At 44.5% G+C, this 21,821-nt stretch overlaps 1 protein-coding gene across 4 annotated transcripts in view; it reads left to right on the plus strand.

Annotated features, from left to right (window-relative positions):
• Positions 1 to 11,500, plus strand: part of rabep1 (rabaptin, RAB GTPase binding effector protein 1) — a 209,064-nt gene extending 197,564 nt beyond the window's left edge. For all 4 annotated transcript variants that reach the window (XM_068010044.1, XM_068010045.1, XM_068010047.1 and 1 more), the window contains one exon: positions 9,044 to 11,500. In XM_068010044.1, coding sequence (XP_067866145.1) covers positions 9,044 to 9,145 — 102 coding nt within the window. In that variant the 3' untranslated portion in view covers positions 9,146 to 11,500. The remainder of the gene's footprint in view (positions 1 to 9,043) is intronic.
• The last annotated feature ends 10,321 nt before the right edge of the window (positions 11,501 to 21,821 follow it).

Raw genomic sequence — 21,821 nt, forward strand, 5'->3', positions numbered from 1 at the left:
GGTGGCAGGACATATTAAGAGAGCAGTTGACAAAACATATGAGATCTTGGTCTTCATAAACAGAGGTATTGGATACAAAAACAGGGAGGTTATGCTGGTTTATAAAGCTCTGGTTAGGCCCCAACTAGAGTATTATGTTCAGTTCTGGTCACCACACTTCAGGAAGGATGTGAGGGTCCTTGAGAGGGTGAAGAGGAGATTTTTACCAGAATGGTTCCATGGATGGAGGTTTTTAGCTACAAGGTTAGATTGGAGAAACTGGGATTCTTTTCTTCTTTGTGCAAAGTAGGTTGGTTGGCATCTTTCCATCTACAAAAGATGATGGACATGCAGTAAATAATCCATTTAGGTGGGGTGCTTTCTATTCGTGCGCCTTTGCTGATGGCTGTGAAGGCCAATCCTTGAGAGACAGGTTCTGCCACAAGTGCTGCACGTGAAGCTGCCAAGTGACACTGTGAGTTGTTTGTGACGTTGGTACCTGTTGCCAAACAGCTGTTGCAGCTGGTCGTCGTGTTAGTGCACATCAGTCCACAGGATGTGTTGTCATTTCCCTCTTTTGCCAGCTAGTGATTCCCAGATACGATAGTTGACATTTTTAAGGACATCATGTCATGCTTGCAAGCATCCTTGAAGTGGAGCTTTGGGCACACCACCGGTCGTCTCGCCCCGGCTACCTCACCATACAGAAGTCCTGTGGACATGTCTGATCCATCAAAGCCGCCTCTGTTCGATTAATGCCAACACACTTGGGAGCTCTGCTTTTGAGAGGACTGCCGCATTTGTGATTTTTGTCGTGCCAGGATATACCCATAATGCACAGCAGACAGTGAAGATGGAAATTATTGTGCTTCATTTCCTGGTAGCTGTAAGTCGCTCATGTTTCACAGCCATGCAGCAAGGAGCTGAGAACAGAGGCCTTATAATCCGTCAGCTTGGTCCTAAGGGTCAGCTTTGTGTTATCCCAACTACGTTTCGCAAGTCAGCCAAAGGTGGTAGCTGCTTTCCCTATGCGTGTATCGAGCTCTACATCAGGGGACAGATTGTCTGTCACCGTGGACCCAAGGTGGCAGAATTTCCTAACCACTTCCAGTGGGGTGTTATTTAGTGTGATCAGAGGAGGAGATGCAACACCTTGTTCCATGACCACAGTTTTCTTGACGCTTATAGTCAAGGAGAATAAGTTACAGGCATGGGAAAGACAGTCCATGAGTCTGTAGCTGAATTTCCATGTGAGCGACTAGCGCAGCATCATCAGTGTAGAGAGGGTCTCTGGTTAGGACGTGATGTGTTTTTGTCTTTACTTTCAGCCTTGATAGATTGTAGAGCTGGACGTCTGACCTAGTGTACAAGTAGACTCCTTCCATATCTGGAGGGAAGGTGAAGGTCAGGAGCATGGAGAAGATGGTGCTAAACAAAATGGGGGGTAGGACAGAACCCTGTCACTCCATTCTTCACTCTGAAACTGCTGGAACTGGAGCCATGGTAGATAGTTCATAGTAGACTGAGGGGAGATTTGCTAGAGGTTTACAAGATTCTGACAGGTTTGGATAGGGTACACAAAGAAAAAACATTCCCATTAGCTAGTACAAGGACTAGGGAACACAAATTTAAGGGTTTGGACAAGAGATGCAGGTAGGATGTGAGGAAGAACTTTTTATGCGATGAACATACGAATATATGGACCTACGGACATACGAATTAGGAGCAGGAGTAAGCCACTCGGCCCCTTGAGCCTACTCCTCCATTCAGTAAGTTCATGGATGAACTGATTACTCCACATTTCCACCTACCCCCAATAATCATTCACCTCGTTGCTTATCAAGAATCTATCTACCTCTGCCTTAAAAATATTCAAAGACTCGGCTTCCATTGCTTTTTGAGGAAGAGAATTCCAAAGACTCACGATCCTCTGAGAAAAGATTTCTCCTCATCTCTGTCTTGAATGGGCGACCCCTTATTTTTAAACCGTGACCCTTAGTTCGAGATTCTCCCACAAGGGGAAACATCCTTTCCACATCCACCCTGTCAAGACCCCTCAGGATCTTTTATGTTTCAATTAAGTCGTCTCTTACTCTTCTAAATTCCAGTGGATACAAGCCTAGCCTGTCCAATCTCTCCTCATTAGACAGCCCACCTATTCCAGGTATTAGTCTAGTAAACCTTCTCTGCCTCCAACGCACTTATATCCTTCCTTAAATAAGGAGACCAGTACTGTACACAGTACTCCAAATGTGGTCTCACCAATGCCCTGTATAGCTGAAGCATAACCTCCCTACTTTTCTATTCTATTCCCCCCTCAATAAAAGACAATAGTCTATTAGCTTTCCTAATTACATGCTGTACCTGTATACTAAACTTTTGCAATTCATGCACTAGGGCACCCAGATCTCTCTGCATCTCAGAGCTCTGCAATCTCTCACCATTTAGATAATATGCTTCTTCATTCTTCCTGCCCAAGTGGACAGTTTCCCACTTTCCCACATTATACTCCCATTTGCCAGGTCTTTGCCCACTCACTTAACCTATCTATATCCCTTTGTAGCCTCCTTATGACCTCTTCACAACTTACTATCCTACCTATCTTTGTGTCATCAGCAAATTTAGCAACCATACCTTTGGTCCCTTCATCCAAGTCATTTATATAAATTGTAAAAAGTTAAGGCCCCAGCACAGATCCCTGTGGCACACCACTCAGAAACCAGAAAATGACCCATTTATGCCTTCTGTTAGCTAGCCAAACTTCTATCCATGCCAATATGTTACCCTCCATGCCACGAGCTTTTATTTTCTGCAATAACCTTTGATGTGGCACCTTATCAAATGCCTTCTGGAAATCTAAGTACAATATATCCACCGGTTCCCCTTTATCCACAGCACATGTAACTCCCTCAAAAAACTTCAATAAATTGGTTAAACATGATTTTCCTTTGACAAAACCATGTTGACTCTGCCTGATTACCTTGAATTTTTCTAAATGCCCTGCTATAACGTCTTTAAGCTTCTAACATTTTCCCTAAGGCCTGTAGTTCCCTGCTTTCTGTCTCCCTCCCTTTTTGAATAAAGGAGTTGCATTTGCTATTTTACAATCGAATGGAACCTTCCCTGGATCTAGGGAATTTTGGAAAATTAAAACTGACGCATCAACTATCTCACTAGCCACTTCTTTTAACACCCTAGGATGAAGTCTATCAGGACCCCGGGGACTTGTCAGCCCGCAGCTCCAACAATTTGTTCAGTAGCACTTCCCTGGTGGTTGTAATTTTCTTGAGTTCCTCCCTCCCTTCCATTTCCTGACTTACAGCTAATACTGGGATGTTACTTGTATCCTCAATAGTGAAGACCGATGCAAAATACCTGAGATTTCCCTGGCAGATAAGATAAAGGAGAATCCCAAACGATTCTATAAGTATATTAAGAGTAGAAGCGTAGCTAGGGAGAGAGTAGGTCCCCTTAATGATCAGTGTGGCAATCTGTGTGTGGAGCCACGGGAAATAGGCGAGGTCTTAAATGAATATTTCTCATCCGTATTTACTGTGGAGAAGGTCATGGAAGCTAGTGAGTTCAAGGAGAGAACGCAGATATCCTGGAGCATATCAACATTACAAAGGAGGAGGTGTTGGAGATTTTGAAGCGCATTAAGGTGGATAAATCCCCAGGGCCTGACACCCGTGGGGTACCGGAAGACTGGAGGATAGCTAATGGTGTGCCTTTATTTAAGAAGGGCAGCAGGGATAAGCCAGGGAACTACAGGCCGGTGAGCCTTACATCAGTGGTGGGAAAGTTATTGGAAGGGATTCTGAGAGACAGGATTTATATGCATCTGGAAAGGCATGGTCTGATTAGGGATAGTCATCATGGCTTTGTGCGAGGGAAATCATGTCTCACGAATTTGATTGAGTTTTTCGAGGAGGTGACCAAGAGGATTGACTAGGGCAGAGCGATGGATGTTGTCTACATGGAATTTAGCAAGGCCTTTGACAAGGTCCCGCATGGTAGGCTGGTCCAGAAGGTTCGAACACATGGGATCCAGCGTAAGCTAGCAAATTGGATACAAAATTGGCTTGGTGATAGGAGGCAGAGGGTGGTACTGGAGGGTTGTTTTTCCGATTGGAGGCCGGTGACAAGTGGTGTGCCGCAGGGATCGGTGCTGGGCCCTCTGTTTGTCATATATATTAATGATTTGGATGTGAATGTAAGGGGCATGATTAGTAAGTTTGCAGATGACACCAAAATTGATGGTATAACGGACAGTGAAGAAGGTTGTCTAAGGTTACAACAGGATATAGATCAACTGGGAAAGTGGGCAAGGGAGTGGCAAATGGAATTTAACGCAGACAAGTGTGAAGTGATGCATTTTGGGAAGTTAAACCAGGGCAGGACATATACAGTGACTGGCAGGGCCCTGGGGAGTGTTGTTGAGCAGAGAGACCTTGGGGTGCGAGTACATAGTTCCCTGAAAGTGGCAAAACAGGTAGATAGGGTGGTGAAGAAGGCGTATGGCATGCTTGCCTTCATCGGCCGAGGCATTGAGTACAAGAGTTGAGACGTCATGATACAGTTGTACATAACGTTGGTTAGGCTGCATTTGGAGTACTGTGTGCAGTTCTGGTCGCCGCACTACAGAAAAGATGTGATTAAGCTAGAGAGGGTGCAGAAAAGATTCACAAGGATGTTGCCTGGTTTGGAGAGCTTGAGTTATAAAGAGAGATTGTATAGGCTGGGTCTGTTTTCCCTGGAGCGAAGGAGGCTGAGAGGGGACATGATAGAGGTATATAAAATTATGAGAGGCATAGATAGGGTAGATAGCCAGAGTCTGTTTCCCATGGTAGGGGTGACTAAAACTAGAGGGTATAGATTTAAGGTGAGAGGGAGGAGGTTTAAAGGGGATCAAAGGGGTACATTTTTCACACAAAGAATAGCTGGAATGAGCTGCAAGAGGAGGTGGTGGAGGCAGGAACAGTAGCGACATTTAAGAGGCATCTGGACAGGTACTTGAATGAGCAAGGCATAGAGGGATATGGAATTAATGCAGGCAGGTAGGATTAGTATAGATGGGCATTATGGTCGGCATGGACGCAGTGGGCCGAAGGGCCTGTTTCTATGCTGTACGACTCTATGACTCTATGACCTGTTCAATTCATCTGCCATCTTATTACCCATCATTAATTCCCCAGACTCACTTTCTATAGGAAAAACGCTCACTTTGTTAACTTTTTAAATATCTGTAGAAACTCTTACTGTCTGTCTTTATATAGTGTTTATATTTCTAGCTAGCTTCCTCTCGTACTCTTAATTTTACCTTCCTTATCAATCTTTTAGTCATTCTTTGCTGTTTTTTATATTCTGTCCAATCTTCTGACCTGCTTAAATAAAAGCAAAATACTGCGGATGCTGGAAATCTGAAACAAAAACAAGAAATGCTGGAATCACTCAGCAGGTCTGGCAGCATCTGTGGAAAGAGAAGCAGAGTTAACGTTTCGGGTCAGCGACCCTTCTTCCGAAGAAGGGTCACTGACCCGAAACGTTAACTCTGCTTCTCTTTCCACAGATGCTGCCAGACCTGCTGAGTGATTCCAGCATTTCTTGTTTTTGCTTCTGACCTGCTTCCCCTCTTTGCATAATTATGGGCTTTTTTTTTTAAGTTTGGTACTATAACTGTTTTAGTTAACCACGGATGGGCGGGTCACACCTTGTAATTTTTCTTTCTCATTGAAATGTATCTGTTCTATGTATTCTGAAATATCCCCTTAATTGTCTGCCACTGCATCTCTATTGACCTATCTCTTAACCTAATTTGCCAGTTCACTTTAGCTAGCTCTGCTTTCATGTCCTCATAATTACCCTTATTTAAGTTTAAAATACTAGTCTTGGACCCACTCTTCTCTCCCTCAAACTGAATGTAAAATTCAATCATATTATGATCGCTGCTACCTGGGAGTGCCGTACCGAAAAGGTCATTAATTAATCCTATCTCATTGCACAATACCAGGTCTAGTTTAGCCTGCTCTCTGGTTGGCTCCAGAATGTACTGTTCTAAGAAATTATCCCGAAAACATTCTATGTACTCATCATCTAGGCTACCTCTGCCCATCTGATTTTTCCAGCCTATAAGTAGTCTAAAAACCCCATAATTATCGCTGTACCTTTCTGACAAACTGACATTATTTCTTTCTTTATACCCTGTCCTACAGTGTCGTTAATGTTAGGTGGCCTGTACACCACTTCCACAAGTGACTCCTTGCCTTTGATTTCTCATCTCTACCCAAACTGCTTCTACATCCTGGTTTCCTGAACTTAGGTCATCCCTCTCTGTTGCGCTAATACCATCATTAATTAACAGAGCTACCCCTCCACTTTTTCCTAGCTTCCTGTCCTTCCTAAATGCCATGTACCCTTCAATATTCAGATCCCTGTCATCCTGCAGTCATGTCTCTGTAATGGCTATCAGATCGTACTTATTTATTCCTATTTACCCTCTCAGTTCATCTGTTTTGTTTCGAATGCTTCATGCATTCAGACATAGAGCCTTTAGTTTTTACCTTTTATTATTTTTGTAACCTCTAGCTTTATCTGTTGATTTACTCTTAGAGTTGTACGCTCTGCCCCTTCCTGTCGCAATCTGTTTATCATTTCCCATATTAATACCTTTCTCTCTCGCCTTGTCTCTACACCTTGATTTACCATATCTTCCCAAATTTGATCCTTTGCCTGCACTATTCAGTTTAAAACCTCTTTACTTCCCTAGTTCTGCAGCTCGCTAGAACACAGCTGCAGCATGGTTCAGCTGTAGACCATCCCAACGGTACAGCCACCACTTTCCCCAGTACTGGTGCCCCGTGAACCGGAACCCACTTCTACCGCACCAGTCTTTGAGCCATGTATTAATTTCTCTAATCTCATTTGCCCTATGCCAATTTGCACATGGCTCAGGTAATAATCCAGAGATTATTACCTTTGAAGTTCTGCTTCTTAGTTTGGTGCCTAGTTCCTCATACTGACTATGCAGAACCTCTTTCCTTGTCCTGCCTATGTTGTTGGTACCTACATGGACCACAACAACTGGATCCTCTCGCTCCCACTGTAAGTTCCTCTCCAGCCCTGAGCAGATGTCCCGAACCCTGGCACCGGGCAGCAACACAGCCGTCTGGACTCTTGCTCTTTGTTGCGAAGAACAGTGTCAGTCCCCCTAACTATACTGTCCCCTGCTACCACTACATTCTGTTTTTCTTCCTCCACTTGAATGGCTTCCTGTACCATGGTGCCATGGTCAGATTGCTCATCCACCCTGCAGCCCCCACTCCCATCAAAACAAGCTGAAAGTACCTAAAACCTGTTGGACAATCGCAAAGGCTGAGGCTCCTGCCCTCTGAGTCCCCTTAGCTGCAGCCACACTCTCCTGTCCCTGACCACTGACCAAATCAGAAAACCCTATCCTAAGGGGTGTGACCGCCTCCTGGTACAAAATGTCCAGGTAACTCTCCCCCTCCCTGATGTGTCGCAGTGTCTGCAGCTCAGACTTCAGCTCAATGACTCTGAGCCAAAGCACTTCGAGCCGCAAACATTTACTGCAGACATGTTTGCCCTGGATCACACTGGCAATTAGGGGCTCCCACATGCTGCAGCCATGACACATCACCTGTCCTGCCATCCTTAATGTGTTTTAATTATCTACTTAATTATTTTATTCAATTATTTATTTTCCTTTTTTATATATTTTATTAAGCTTACCACTAGTTCCTTCACTATTTTAAACGTTATGATTAGAATGGACCTTAATCACTTACTAGATACTCACCAAACAGGTAGCTTCTTCCCAAACCAATCACCTACCTCCTTGCTGTGATGTCACACTTGATTTGCTTTAAGGAGCTCATTCCACTGAACAAGGGGCAGGGGGTGGGGTAGAGGATAGGGGGTGGGGTAGGGGGTAGCCTCACTCAGCACTCCCCACTCTTTTCAGTGAAGCCTCTCCCCGCTCTTTCAATGAAGCTTCTCCCAGCACTCCCTGCTCTTTTCAGTGAAAAGACTGGTGCAATGCAGTAACTGGTAATGACCTGGAACACACTGCCTACGAGGGGGATAGAAACAGCGATGATGAATGATTTCAAAAGGAAATTGGATGGGCACCTGAGGGAAATAAACTTACGGGGCTACAGGGATCGAGCCGGGGAATGGGACTGATTGGCTACTCTGCAGAGCTGGCATGCACCTGATGGGCCAAATGCTGGCCTGCTGTGCCCTTGTGACTGTCTGACTGTGAGTCAACATACTGTGTGCCTGAGAGCACAAAGCAGGGTAGTCCCAGTCAGAACTGGGTCTGTCCTGTGTCAGCTTGCTCCCATTCGGACGGGAAGGAGGATAGCTACAATTTGATCACACTACCCCAGATCATTATTCAGGAGCTCTTGTTGAAAGCAACGCCCCTCACAGTCGAATAGTTTGCTTATCAGGAATGGCCACCTGGGTGAGGTACCATAGGACTGCATCCAGCAAGAGCCCATGCCTTCAGAAACAGGGGAGAATGTAAATTCGAACAATGCTTATTAAATATTGGTTGCAGAGACAGGCTTCCTGGATTCAAGGGACAGATTGTCTGTCTCCATGGACCCAAGATGGCAGAATTTTCTAACCACTTCCAGTGGGGTGTTACTTAGTGTGATCAGAGGGGTAAATGCAACACCTTGTCCCATGATCACGGTTTCCTTGACACTTATAGTCAAGGAGAACAAGTTACAGGCATGGGAGAGACAAGACAGTCCGTGCGTCTTTGTAGCTGAGTTTCCATGTAAGCGACTTTCCTTTATGTCAGTGCAATATTTACTAATGGTTTTGTAATATTACACACCTGCCGATTTGGAGCCACAAATGCAAGCAAAGTGGCTGACAAATTATTGAACAATTGCTCTGAGGTTTGGTGGATGGAAATAAAGTAACTGTACCCGGTCATGTTTGTACTCATGATTACAAAGAAGTCTGAGAATCTTGTTTGCAGAGGCACAGTATAAATTACCAATAGTTGTTGCCTTTTCACTTCCCCCTATAGGTGCAGTTGGAACGGATTCGTCAGGCAGAATCTTTGGAAAATGTCCGTGTAATCCTGAATGACACAAAACTGACAGATATTAACCAGCTCCCAGAGACATGACGTTAAACCCTGGAGATTGAGGCTACAATGGTTTTTACTCGACCAGACACTTGTCTTTGTAGAAACATGTTAATTCTTATTTAACTCTGAGGGATCAGAGCCTATGGATTAATAGAACGCAGTAATTGAGGTGTAAATGTTTCTAGATTGACTTTGTACAGGGTGCCTGACTGCAGTTAGAGCTTCCCAACCCATAAAATTGCAACAGGGGAACACTACTGAAATTTTAAATTTAACACATATGATGAGAAGAGATCACCAAGTGTATGCAGTGCTTAAACTTTGAAAAAATCATTGATACAAGAATTCCTACTCTTGCTGGAGTTGACATGTCTAATTTATTGTTCTGCTACTTATACCATTGATTTAGTCCTTTTCTCTTGTGTTTCATGTACATTCACTAAAGTAGCATCAGACAAAACTTTTAGCTCACTCTTTTACTTGTGAAATTTAAATGTTTAGTACTCAAAGTGTGAACATTTTGGTTTAACCAGTTTGGTTTCTTTTTTTAAAAAAATGGTACTGACACCAGAATCTGCTTGTCTTCCCACAGTCCTGCCAACTCCTCCCACCATCAGTCAAAGCTTACATTAGAATTTGTATTTATTGTAGTTGCTATCCCCTCCAATTCTGCATTACTCTCACCTGTAGTGAGTTGCACAAGTTAAACGAAAATTTAAAAAAATCTGCTTAGCTAATGTTCATTGATTAAAAATTGCTGACTTACTATAGATATGGGACAGAAGCAATTGATCCTTTATTATTTATAAAAAGGACTTTTGGTTGACCAGTTTTAAATTTTGTTAACTATAATTCTCAGAATTCAGTACATTTTCAAACAAAATGCATTGAGATTCATATTGGAACTAAATATTACCACTTGGAGCAATGCTCAACATGAAATTGTTGCTGTTCAGCTGGTTATGTTGAGAATATAGGTAGTGTCTAAAGGTATGAAGCTGTTTTAGGATGGGATGTAAAATGATGTCATCTCACTGGATTGAGCCTTTCCTTAATGCCTTTGAAGAATGAATTGAAACTGGAGGCTTGGAGTAATCAAATCATAACACTTGGACTGCCCTGCAGATTTCATACACTCATTGTCCTCATTCTTTATGTACATGAAGCTAATTTAACAGTGCTAACACTTCATATCTGGTGGTATTTACAAAGAAAAGTTCATGCAATTAAGGTTTGAATCTCAACTAACACCTGGCCTAGGTTCTGTACACACAATCACCTGTTATCTTGGAATACGATTGATTTCCGTGCCCCAAACATACAATTTCAACAGCAGCATGATGAGGAAAGCTACTACAGTATTCAGAGAGTTGATGCCTTCCCGCCAACAGCTGGGAACAGCGTTTAAGCGTGGTGCTGAATTTGCTGTGTCTGAGCTAAGAGATTCTAGAAGTGTAAGTTGTTGAAAGATCACTGCACAAAATGGCATTTTAAAATATATATTGGTAATGTTTAGAAATGGCATGAAATAATCCTTTGTACTTTCACAGCAGAGTGTATCGGCAGCAGTGAATGTAGAGAAATGAGGTTGCACGTAATAATCTCATTGAATCATGGTGAGAAGTTCTGAGGAGAGATGAAGGGAACAATTGACCGATCTATGAAAGATGGTTTGCAATTTGAAAAGCATTTTGAACAAGACATTTTATTCCCCCTAAAATATTTGTAGAAGATGGTTGTTTATTAAAGGAAATAATTATGCATTGTTTTAACACTTGTATACATGAACATACATTAAAGTTAAACTTACCATAATTTCCTTAGCACTCGCTTTAAATAGAAACAAGGTACAGTATTAAAAGCATGGCGCTTCAGTCCTTTCCATTACAGCCCTGATTTAAACAGTGTATGTGACCTGACTGGCTAGTGGAACCAGATGCTCTCTGCAGTTTTTTTTTTATATATATATATATATATTATATATATGTTAATAGTTCCTCTTACATGAATTGACTTTAAAGCTTTAATCAGCTCCAACTGATTTAGCAATATCTCAATCCTGGCGACAGTAAGAAAGCAGAGGCGGGAGTAATGTGTTTCTTGTGTTCCCTTGTCCAGTGTTGGGACTTTCGTGTGCAGTTTCCCTTTATAATAGTATGTCTGTATTTATTTAGTCAAGTGGTGTAACCACATTTTAACTGCCTACATCTCCCAATAAGAAGTTCCTTGGGCACTTTGATAGAAGAGCCATGTCTTACTGACACAAGCCATCAGTGTCCTGTGCAAGTGTGGATGTACAATTCTGCTGTTTACAGAATTAAAATGTAACCAATTTAACTATACTGAAGGTGTCCTTATGAAGAAAGTGTTTAAAATAAAAGCTGCTGGAGTAAACAGTTGTGTGTTTGTAGTGTGATATATAGAACAATAAGTCACTTCATCCATACATAAAGTTACTTCTGTTTGTGATCTTGACAGAAGCAGTAGAGTTGGGGGTTTTGGTCACCTCGACTGCAACTCCTTCAGAGCTTATGTCTAATGCTGTATTCTACTTTTGCTATATTGTTAACAATGGGAGCTTGCTAAGGATGGCCCAGGAGTTATGACTCTCTCCACATTCTTTTTATATTGGCTACTGTGGAATTTGTAACATTTATCCTGACGGGCATGTGGATTTTATGCTTTTTCTCTGGTCTGCCCTGTCGTTTTGCAGACCTGATGCTAGAATCATTTGGGATCTTGGTCGTCTTCAACCTTACTACAGAAAAGGTTGAATGTGTCCCACAGTGAAGTCTTGCCACTTTTTTTTTTTGAGTGTATCATTTTAGTGGTATGATTGGGCTTTAGAGTAAAGAAAGAAAGTCTTGTGTTTATGCAGCACCTTTCACGACCACAAGGTATCCCAAAGCGCTTTACAGCTAATGAAGTACTTTTGAAGTGGTAGGCACTGTTGTAATGTAGGAAATGTGGCAGCCAATTTGTGCATAGCAAGCTCTCGCAAACAACAATAACACCACCAGATAATCTGTATTTGGTTGAGGATAAAATATTGGCCAGATCACTGGGTTACTCCTGCTCTTCAAAATAGTGCCACGGGAACTTTTACATCCACCCAGATGGGGGTCTCAGTTTAACATCTCATTCAAAAAGCAGCACCTTTGACAGTTCAGCATTCCCTCAGTGCCAATGTTCCCTCTAATTTTTCTTTATACCCAGCAGGTTACAAGCTGAGCACTACTTTCTTGTCCATGGGCAGCTTACATTGTAAAAGTCACTGAACTTTCCCCAAGTGCCCGGGTGGCGCAGTGGTTAGCACCGCAGCCTCACAGCTCCAGCGACCCGGGTTCAGTTCTGGGTACTGCCTGTGCGGAGTTTGCAAGTTCTCCCTGTGACTACTCCGGGTGCTCCGGTTTCCTCCCACAGCCAAAGACTTGCAGGTTGAAAGGTAAATTGGCCAATGTAAATTGCCCCTAGTGTAGGTAGGTGGTAGGAGAATTAAGGGAAGGTGGGGATGTGGTAGGGAATATGGGATTAATGTAGGATTAGTATAAATGGGTGGGCACAGACTCTGGGGGCCGAAGGGCCTGTTTCAGTACTGTATCTCTAATTTTTAAAAAAAAAGTGAGTGGCTTTTTTATTTTAATGCACAGTACATTTCCAGATTGTTTCCAGAACATTGCTCTCCTCCCACTGATCCTATTCTACCTCTCCTCCTCGAAGGTCCGATTCCACTTCTGCCTCTCACTGGTCCCACTGGTCCTTTAACAAGTCACATATTTCTAATCTCTTGTCCCAATCCATTTCTCTCCCCCCCCCCCTTCCCCTCGTGTGCCATTCTACCTCCTCTTGCACGTCCCATTCCACCTCGACTCTCAAATCTCCCATAACTCCAGATCTGTCCCATTTCACCTGTTCATACATCCCACACTGGATTGTTAACTTGCCTTTCCCAATATGAGTTCGTACTTTCAGGAGAGTAGACGAAATGTGAAAGGAGCAGGAAGAATACACATGGCTTGGCAGTCTGGGCTTAGATCATAAAGCACCTTAAAAGTCCATTCACCTTGCTAAACACTAAAATAAAACTCAATCTGGTCTCTCATCTGTTGTCTGTTAGGTTATACAGCTTTGAATCCACTGGCAGTATCCAGGCTGGTATATGTGGCTCAATGTTAAAGGTCGGTATTCAATGGCCATGCACTCTATATATGATCAATAACCAATGCTGCATCAGAAAGCATTAGGTGCTTATTGAGACTAAATCAATTGATCAACTTTATCACGCCTCACTCTTTAGGTGGTAGAGGTCGCAGGTTTGGAAGGTGCTGTTGAAGGAGCCTGAGTGCGTTGCTGCAGTGCATCTTGTATATGGTACACACTGCTGCCACTGTGCATTGGTGATGGAGGGAGTGAATGTTGAAGGTGGTGGATGGGTGCCAATCAAGCTGGCTGCTTTGACCTGGATGGCATCGAGACAAACATAGAAAATAGGAGCAGGAGTAGGCCATTTAGCCCTTCGCGCCTGCTCCACCATTCATTCTGATCATCCAACTCGGTAACTGCTTTCGCCCCATACCCTTTGATCCAAGAGCTCAACTGCTTTTTGCTTTAAGAAGTATTCATTCATTCTCTCATTCTAATGCAATCTCAGTTCCCGACCATATCCTAAAGGGGTTACACTCGGGACAAGGCATGTGTTAGTGGGGCGGCTAGGGTTTGGGACAAACTTTCAGTAAAACCACATATCCCTCGGAATTGCTGGTTCTTGGGAGTAGGGAACTTGACTAGGGCACGTACTTTGGCTTTGTGGGGGTCTCACTACATGACCGAGGTAAGTCACCTTGGCCTTAGCGAGCTCGCTTTTTGCCAAGTTCAGCACAAGGTTTGCCCTTTTCAGACACAGCCTCCAGGTGGTTTAAGTGCTCATTACAGGTGTCTCTACAAATAATTAGGTCATCCAGGTACACAGCACAATTGCTAAGCCCAGCTACTGCCTGGTTTGTCAACCTCTGAAAGGGTGCTGGGGCATTTTTAAGACCTAAGGGCATAACCTTACACTGATATAGGCCATCCAGGATGACAAAGGCCGAGATCTCTCGCGCTCTGGGGGTCATATGGACTTGCTAGTACCCTTTTAGTTTTGCTGAAGTCGGCCGAGTGGCTCACCTTGTCTTTACAATCCTCAAGGCGTGGGATTGGATAGGAATCGGCTCTGGTTATAGTGTTTACTTTTCACTAATCAATACAGAACCGCGTGGATCCATCCGGCTTCGGATCCGGTACAATAGGGGAGCTCCAGCTACTTTGGCTCGGCTCAATTATATCATTATCCAGCACGTATTGGATTTCCTGCCTAACTTGTGTTAGCTTGTCGGGGCTCAGCCAGTAGGGGTTTTGTTTGATTGGTGGTGTGTCTCCCACATCCACGGCGTGAGTTGCTCGGGTAGTTTGCCCTGGCTGATCTTTACAGATTTCCTTAAATTTTCCCAGCATGATGGCCACTGCTTTTGGGTTAGGTGTGTCAGCTGGGTGGTCAAGACTTCCACGTTTGCCAGTCTGATAGCCGGGTGGTGGGGGTTCAAACAGGTCTCCTCCTCGACTGACACCCCTCAGATATTTCCATCCGCTGGCAAACAGCCACTGGTTAACTGGGCGCTTGGCTGTAATATTTCTTAAGCATGTTAATGCGGCATAACCGGTGCTTCTTCCTCCTGGTAGGGGTGTGGATCAGGTAATTAACTGTGCTGACCCGTTTGGCCACTTGATCCAGGCCACTGAAATTTGGCTCGGAAAGGGTCAGTGGGTAGGGGTGGTAGCACTAGGACATGGTTGGAGGGTCCGGGCCTGGGTATGCCTGTCTGCTTGTTGTTTCATGATTTCTGAGAGATTTTTAGATGCCCTTTGGCCACCAGACAGGCATTGAAGAGACGTTCCCGAAAGGTGGAAACATACTCCTACATGGAGGTGCCCTCCTGATGTTCCAGGAATTTCTCTTTCAGGTGCATCAGAGGGCCCTGCACCTCATGCCCGTACATTAATTCAGAGGCTGAAGCCCGTGGACTCATTTGGGGAGTCCCTGGTGGCAAACAGTAAGACCCTAAACCCAGTCATTTTATTTTATTTAGAGATACAGCACTGAAACAGGCCCTTCGGCCCACCGAGTCTCTGCCGACCAACAACCATCCATTTATACCAACCCTACAGTCATCCCATATTCCCTACCACCTACCTACACTAGGGGCAATTTACAACAGCCAATTTACCTATCACCTGCAAGTCTTTGGTGGTGGGAGGAAAGCGGAGCACCCGGCAAAAACCCACACGGTCACAGGGAGAACTTGCAAGCTCCGCACAGGCAGTACCCAGAATCGAACCCGGGTCGCTGGAGCTGTGAGGCTGCGGTGCTAACCACTGCGCCACTGTTGATACTCAGAGCAGTAGATCCTAATCATAGTTTTCAGGGTCTGGTGATACCGCTCTGGCACTCCTTAGAACTGAGAGTGATACGTTGAGGATGTTAGATTCCTAAGTCGTGCACAACCTCGTGAAACACTCAGGACATGAGATTGGATCCCTGGTCTGATTGGATCTCCCTCGGCAAACCGTACTGGGTGCAGAACTGAGTTAGTCCTTCGTTCACAGACTTGGCTGTGATGTTCTTGGGTACGGCTTCGGGGAATCGGCTGGCTAAGTCCATTATGTTGAGGAGATATTGACAGCCAGTCTTGGTTTCGGGTAGTGACCTCAGGAGGGCCGGTTTAATTGTGGCCTGGGGTTTACCTGCAACCTGGCAAGCATGGCAGGTTTTGCAATATTCAGCCACATCGGACTGGACGCGAGGCCAGAAAAAGTGCTTGCTTGTTCAGGCTAAAGTTTTCCGAGTACCCACACGTCCAACCATTGGGATAGCATAGGCTATCCTTCGCTTGCCGGTATTCTGGGGGTACTACAATCTGGTGGAGCACTGTCCACTCCTCTCGCAGGTCTCCACTTCTGCATTACTACCCCATTTCGCATGTAGTAACACTCAGGGATCGACGTGGCCTCTGCCTCAGAGCAAGCAGTCTGTGCTAGGTGCTTTATTTCTGGATCTGCCAGCTGGGCATTAATTAGGGAGGCTCCTAGCCACCTCCTCCTTGAAGAGGCTTTCAGCTAACCAGGCCTCCAGCTCATCCAGCTGGGGCACTGATTCCCTCAACTCTTCTGGCCTGTCTGGCTTGGGACCAAGTCACTACACAATCGGGAAAGATCCCTGGTATTTCCTCCTGTAGTTGTTCGGTTTCCCTAGTTTTGCCAGGCTGGTCTGAGATTATAGGGGTTTCTAGTATCTTGCTGCCAGTCAATTCATTCCCCAGTAGGAAGTCTATCCCTGTCACCGGTAACTCTGGGACAATTCCTATGGTTACAGGGCCCGAGACTAGGTCACACTGTAGGTGGATCCGATGGCAGGGGACAGACTGGTAACCTACCCCCAATCTGTTGATCAGAGTCTTGGTTTCACGGAGAAAGTTGGGGGGGGGGGGTTGGTTGAGGCTTAGGTTGTTTTCTAACATTAAGGACTGAGTGGCCTCTGTATCCCTGAGCAGTACAGTGGACTTTCTCACCTCCTGGCGAGGGTAGAGGGACACACTGTTCCTGCAAGGACAAAACTCCAGCAAATCTTGCGGATTTTGTGCGGTCCAGCAACGCATAGGGTAATACTCTTCAGAGGGTCTAGGTTCTATAGTGAGGGCCCCTGCCTGTCCTGCTACGCTCTCTACTGGGGTATCCATCTTGGGGAGACCTATGAGACCCAATGGCTTTCCTTTTAGCCTCCGGCAGTGGGAGCACTCTGGTCTCCAGGGTTTCTCTTTGTGGACTTGGAGTGGACTCTTCGCGGACTTGGAGTGGACTCTTCGCACCCTTGTTTGTACTTCCCTTTCCAAGTGTGGCTCCCTTTCTATCCCACTCTCCCCTCTTATCCTCCCACTGATTTTGAGGGTGGCTTTGAAAGGATCTGCCTGAGTTGCCAGGCCTCTGCATGAGGTCATAGCTATCGGCAGCGACTGTGCCCTCACGAGCTGTGCGGACTCTCTCCTCCTCTAAGTGCATTCTCAGATTGGGAGGTAGGCAATTTATGAATTCCTCCAGCAATATTAGCTCGTGCAATTCATCATAGGTGTGCTGTATTTTTACATATCGGACCCACCGGTCGAAAGCAATTTGCTTTTCTCTTTCGAATTCCAGATACCTCTGTACGGGTTTCTTTCGAGCAATCTTGAATTGCTGGTGAAAGGCCTCTGGGCCAAACTCATATGCACCACGGATGGCAGCTTTGGTCTGCTTGTAATTAGTGGACATTTCAGAGATCAACATAGAATAGACCTCTTGAGCCTTCCCTGTTAACTGACCCTGAATCATGGGGTCCACATTTCTTGTGGCCATCGCAGCTGTCCTGCTACCTTCTCAAATGTGACAAAAAAAAAAAAAATTCCACTTCACCCTCTTCAAATTTTGGTATGAACTTAGCGTACTTAAAAGCCTCAAAGCCGAATTCTGGGTTGGGGAGATTTTGGCAGTTACTTGAAGAGAAATTTTCCCTTGCAGCCTCCACCTCTCTTGCCCCATTTACATTTTTTTTTTAAAGCTGAAAACCCTCTCTCTCTCCTGAAACTCCAGCTGCATCCTGAATTTTTCCAATTCCATTCTGGCCATGAGAGATGGGTCAGTTTCAGGAGTTAATTCCTCATTTGCTTGTTCCACAATGGGACTCTGTCCTACGAGCTCAGCCAGCACTTTAAGGACCTCAGTTCGTGTCACCTTGCTGGGCAGTTTCACTTGCATCACCCTATCTACAGCTTTTTACTGGTCTGCACTCATGTTTGCCAACGTTTCAGCATGTTACCTTGCTGCAAAAAACATTTTTGAATCAAACTGTGCCATTTTCTAATGTTAGAGTAAGAGGGTTTTGCTACGGCCGTTTATTTGTTTTAACAATCCTTTCAGCTACCAGATTTTCCCCTTTTGGTTTCCAACCAGTTTATTTTAATTTCCGATTCAGCTTGTTTCTTATTATTTGGTCTTAATCTCATGGTTTTAGCGCAGACTTGAGCTCCCAATTTCTGTTACAAACAGGTAGTTAATTTTGAAAACAAATTTCTCTATATTTTCAACAATCTGTCTGTAAGCAGATTGCGATTTAAATCTTTCCCATTTAAAAAAAAACTGATGGCGTATTTCTCCACTCCCTCAGTTTGAGAACCCTGACTTTTAAAGGACCGCAACAACATCGGCTGCAGGACATTCTGAAAGGGGAGGGTGAGCAGCCAGAGGTCGTGGTCCATATTGGTACTAACGACATAGGCAGGAAGAGAGATGAAGTCCTGCAAACTGAATATAGGGAGTGAGGCAGAAGGTTAAAAAACAGGACCTCTAGGGTTGTAATCTCAGAATTACATCCTGTGCCATGTGCTAGTGAGAGTTGGAATAGGAGGATAAGGTAAATGAATGCGTGGCTGAAGAGCTGGTGTAGGAGGGAAGGCTTCAGCTACTTGGATCATTGGGATCTCTTCTGGTGCACAGGTGACCTGTACAAGAAGGACGGGTTGCATCTAAACTGGAAGGGGACCAATATCCTTGCGGGGAGGTTTGCTAGTACTACTCGGGAGGGTTTAAACTAGTCTTGCAGCGGGGTGGGACCCAAAGTAGTAGTCTCTCCGCTGAGATAGTTGAGGCAAATGTAGAGGTTAAAGCGAGCAAGTCCAGTAGCAGGCCAGGGAGCGTGGAAGGTCTGGTAGGCTAAACTCCATTTACTTTAATGCAAGAAGCCTTACAGGTAAGACAGATGAACTCAGAGCATGGATCGGTACATGGGATTGTGATATTATAGCTATTACGGAAACGTGGTTGAGGGATGGGCAGGACTGGCAGCTCAATGTTCCGGGGTACCAATGCTTCCGGCGTGACAAAGGTGGAGGTAAGAGAGGAGGGGGAGTTGCACTATTGATTAGGGAGGACATCACAGCAGTACTTAAGAAAGGATATCCCAGGGGGAAATGTCCAGCAAGGCCATATGGGTAGAACTTAGAAATAAGAAAGGGGTGATCACTTTGATGGGATTATACTACAGGCCCCCCAATAGTCAGAGGGAAGTGGAGGAGCATATATGTAGGGAAATCACTGATAGCTGTAGGTATTATAGTGTTGTAATAGTAGGTGATTTTAACTTCCCTGCTATTGACTGATCCCTTAGTGTTAAGGGATCAGAATTTGTTAAGTGTGTCCAGGATAGTTTTCTGAAGCGGTATGTGGATGGCCCTACTAGAGAAAGGGCTACACTCAACCTCCTCTTAGGAAATGAGGATAGGCAGGTGGTTGATGTGTCAGTGGGGGAGCACTTTGGGACCAGTGACCATAACTCTATTAGCTTCAAGATAGTTATGGAAAAGGATAGGTCCTTAGGTTGAATTCCTAAATTGGGGGAAGGCTAATTTCAATGGCATCAGACAGGAACTCTCAAAAGTTGAATGGGAGAGGCTGTTTACAGGTAAAGGGACATCTGGCAAGTGGGAGGCTTTTAAAAGTGGGATAGGAAGAGTTCAGGGCTGGCATGTTCCTGTTAAATGGAAGGGCAAGGCTGGCAAGTTAGGGAACCTTGATTGACGAGGGATATTGAGGGTCTGGTCAGGACAAAGAAGGAGGCATGTGTATATATAGAGATCAAAGAAAAAAATGGCTTTTCTCAAACTCAAAAGATTTTTCAGTAAAAGCATACCTTACCCAGAACAAAAGGGTCAACAAGGGTCTTGTACATCAAGAACTGAGTTTTTAAACTTATTTGTATCCTTGTTCCTACTATTCTCACTGTGTCTAATGGCAGCTGTCAATAACACCCAAGTGCACAGAAATACTATAATTTACAGTTAGTTTTCATCCGTTCATGACACATTATTAGCAAAGTTAAAGCAGCAGTGCAGTAGCACCATGGTAACAAAATTGGCTAAGGGATAGAAATCAGAGTTGTGGTGAATAGCTGTTCCTCAGACTGGAGTGAGGTGCACACTGGCATTCCCAAGGTTCAGTTCGAGGAGCACTGCCGTTTTTGATATACATTAACAACTTGGACTTAGGGGTACAGGCCACAATTTTGAAATTTACGCATGACACTAAACTTGGAAGAGACTTCAGGAAGGCATAGACAGGCTGGCAGAATGGGAGATGGCAGATGAAGTTCACCATAGATAGGTGGGAGGTGATAAACTCTTACGAAAAGTGAGAGAAAATACAAGCTAAATGGTACAATTTTAAAAGGGGTGGAAGAACACTTAAACCCTGGTGTGTTTGTGCACAAATCCTTGAAGGTGGCTGGACAGGTTATCAAAACAGTTAAAGCATATGAGATATTGGGCTTTATAAACAAAGGCAGAGAACAAAGGCTCGAAAATTATGCTAAACCTATATAACATACCAATTCAACCCTAGTTGGAATGTGTCCAACTCCAGGCACCACACTTCAAGGAGAGCACGAAGGCTTTGGAGAGGGTATAAAAGATTTACCAGGTTCCAGGGATGAGAGATTACAGGTACATGGATTGTTCTCATTGGAGCAGTGAAGGCCAAGAGGAGATTTGATAGGCATTTAAAAATAAAGGGTTTAGATTGAGTAAATGGGAGCGATAATAACCAGAGGGTATAGATCTAAGTGACTGGCAAAAGAACCAGCTGCAACACGAGGTTTTTTAGGATTTGGAACACACTGCCTGATAGGGTGGTGATTCAATAGCAGTCTTCAAAAGGGAATCGGATAAATACTTGGAGAAAAAACTTGCAGGAATATGGGGAGACAGCCGGGAGTGGAACTAACCAATTGCTCTTCGAAAGAACTGGCACAGTCTTGATGAGCCGAATGGCCATCAGTGCTGTGATATCCTATGATTAAGGGATATGCAACCAAGGTAGGCAAGTAGAATTAAGGTAGAAACTAGACATGAACTAATTGAATCGCAAAACAGGTGAGGGGCTGAATGGCCCTCTTATTGTTCCTTTGTTTCTCCAAAATCTCTCTCATCTCTGCCCCACTTCAGCCCATCTGCTGCTAAGATCCATGCTTTTGATATCGCTACTCGACTATTCTAATGCTGTCAGTTACCCACTGTGACCTACATTGGCTCACCAACTTAATTTTAAGATTCTAACACTCATTCAAATCCCTCCATGGCCTTATCCCTCCCGATCTCTAATCTCTTCCAGCCCTGTGAGAACACTGCGCAACCCATTTCTAGTTTCTTCGTGCCTCCAGCACTTCCTTCATCTTCAGCTGCCGGGCTCTGGAATGTTCCCCCCTCCCCCACAAAACCTCTCTGTCTCTATACCTCTCATTTAAAATGCTGCTTAATACCCAGCTCTTTGATGAAGTGTTTGGTCACCTGACCTAATGTCTCCTCCTTTGGTTCAGTGTAAACTTGTTTGATAACACTCCTGCGAAGAGACTTGTGAATTTTTACTATATGCTCATGGCACCATATAAATGCAGGTTTTGTTTCTGAGACCAAGGAATTTTAAAGACCCATGAGAAGGTTTCCCATGTTCAAATATGGTGACAGAAGACAGCAGTAGGGCAGTCATGCTGGGAGGAGGGAGTTGCTGGGAGACCAGCCCAGGAATATTTGTACATTGTGGTTCTGTACAACACAAGTCAAATTCTGCCTTTTGTAACGTGAGGGCATGTGTTTTGGGA

This window comes from Heterodontus francisci, chromosome 30 (genome assembly GCF_036365525.1).
Source record: "Heterodontus francisci isolate sHetFra1 chromosome 30, sHetFra1.hap1, whole genome shotgun sequence".
Classification (NCBI taxonomy): Eukaryota; Metazoa; Chordata; class Chondrichthyes; order Heterodontiformes; family Heterodontidae; genus Heterodontus; species Heterodontus francisci.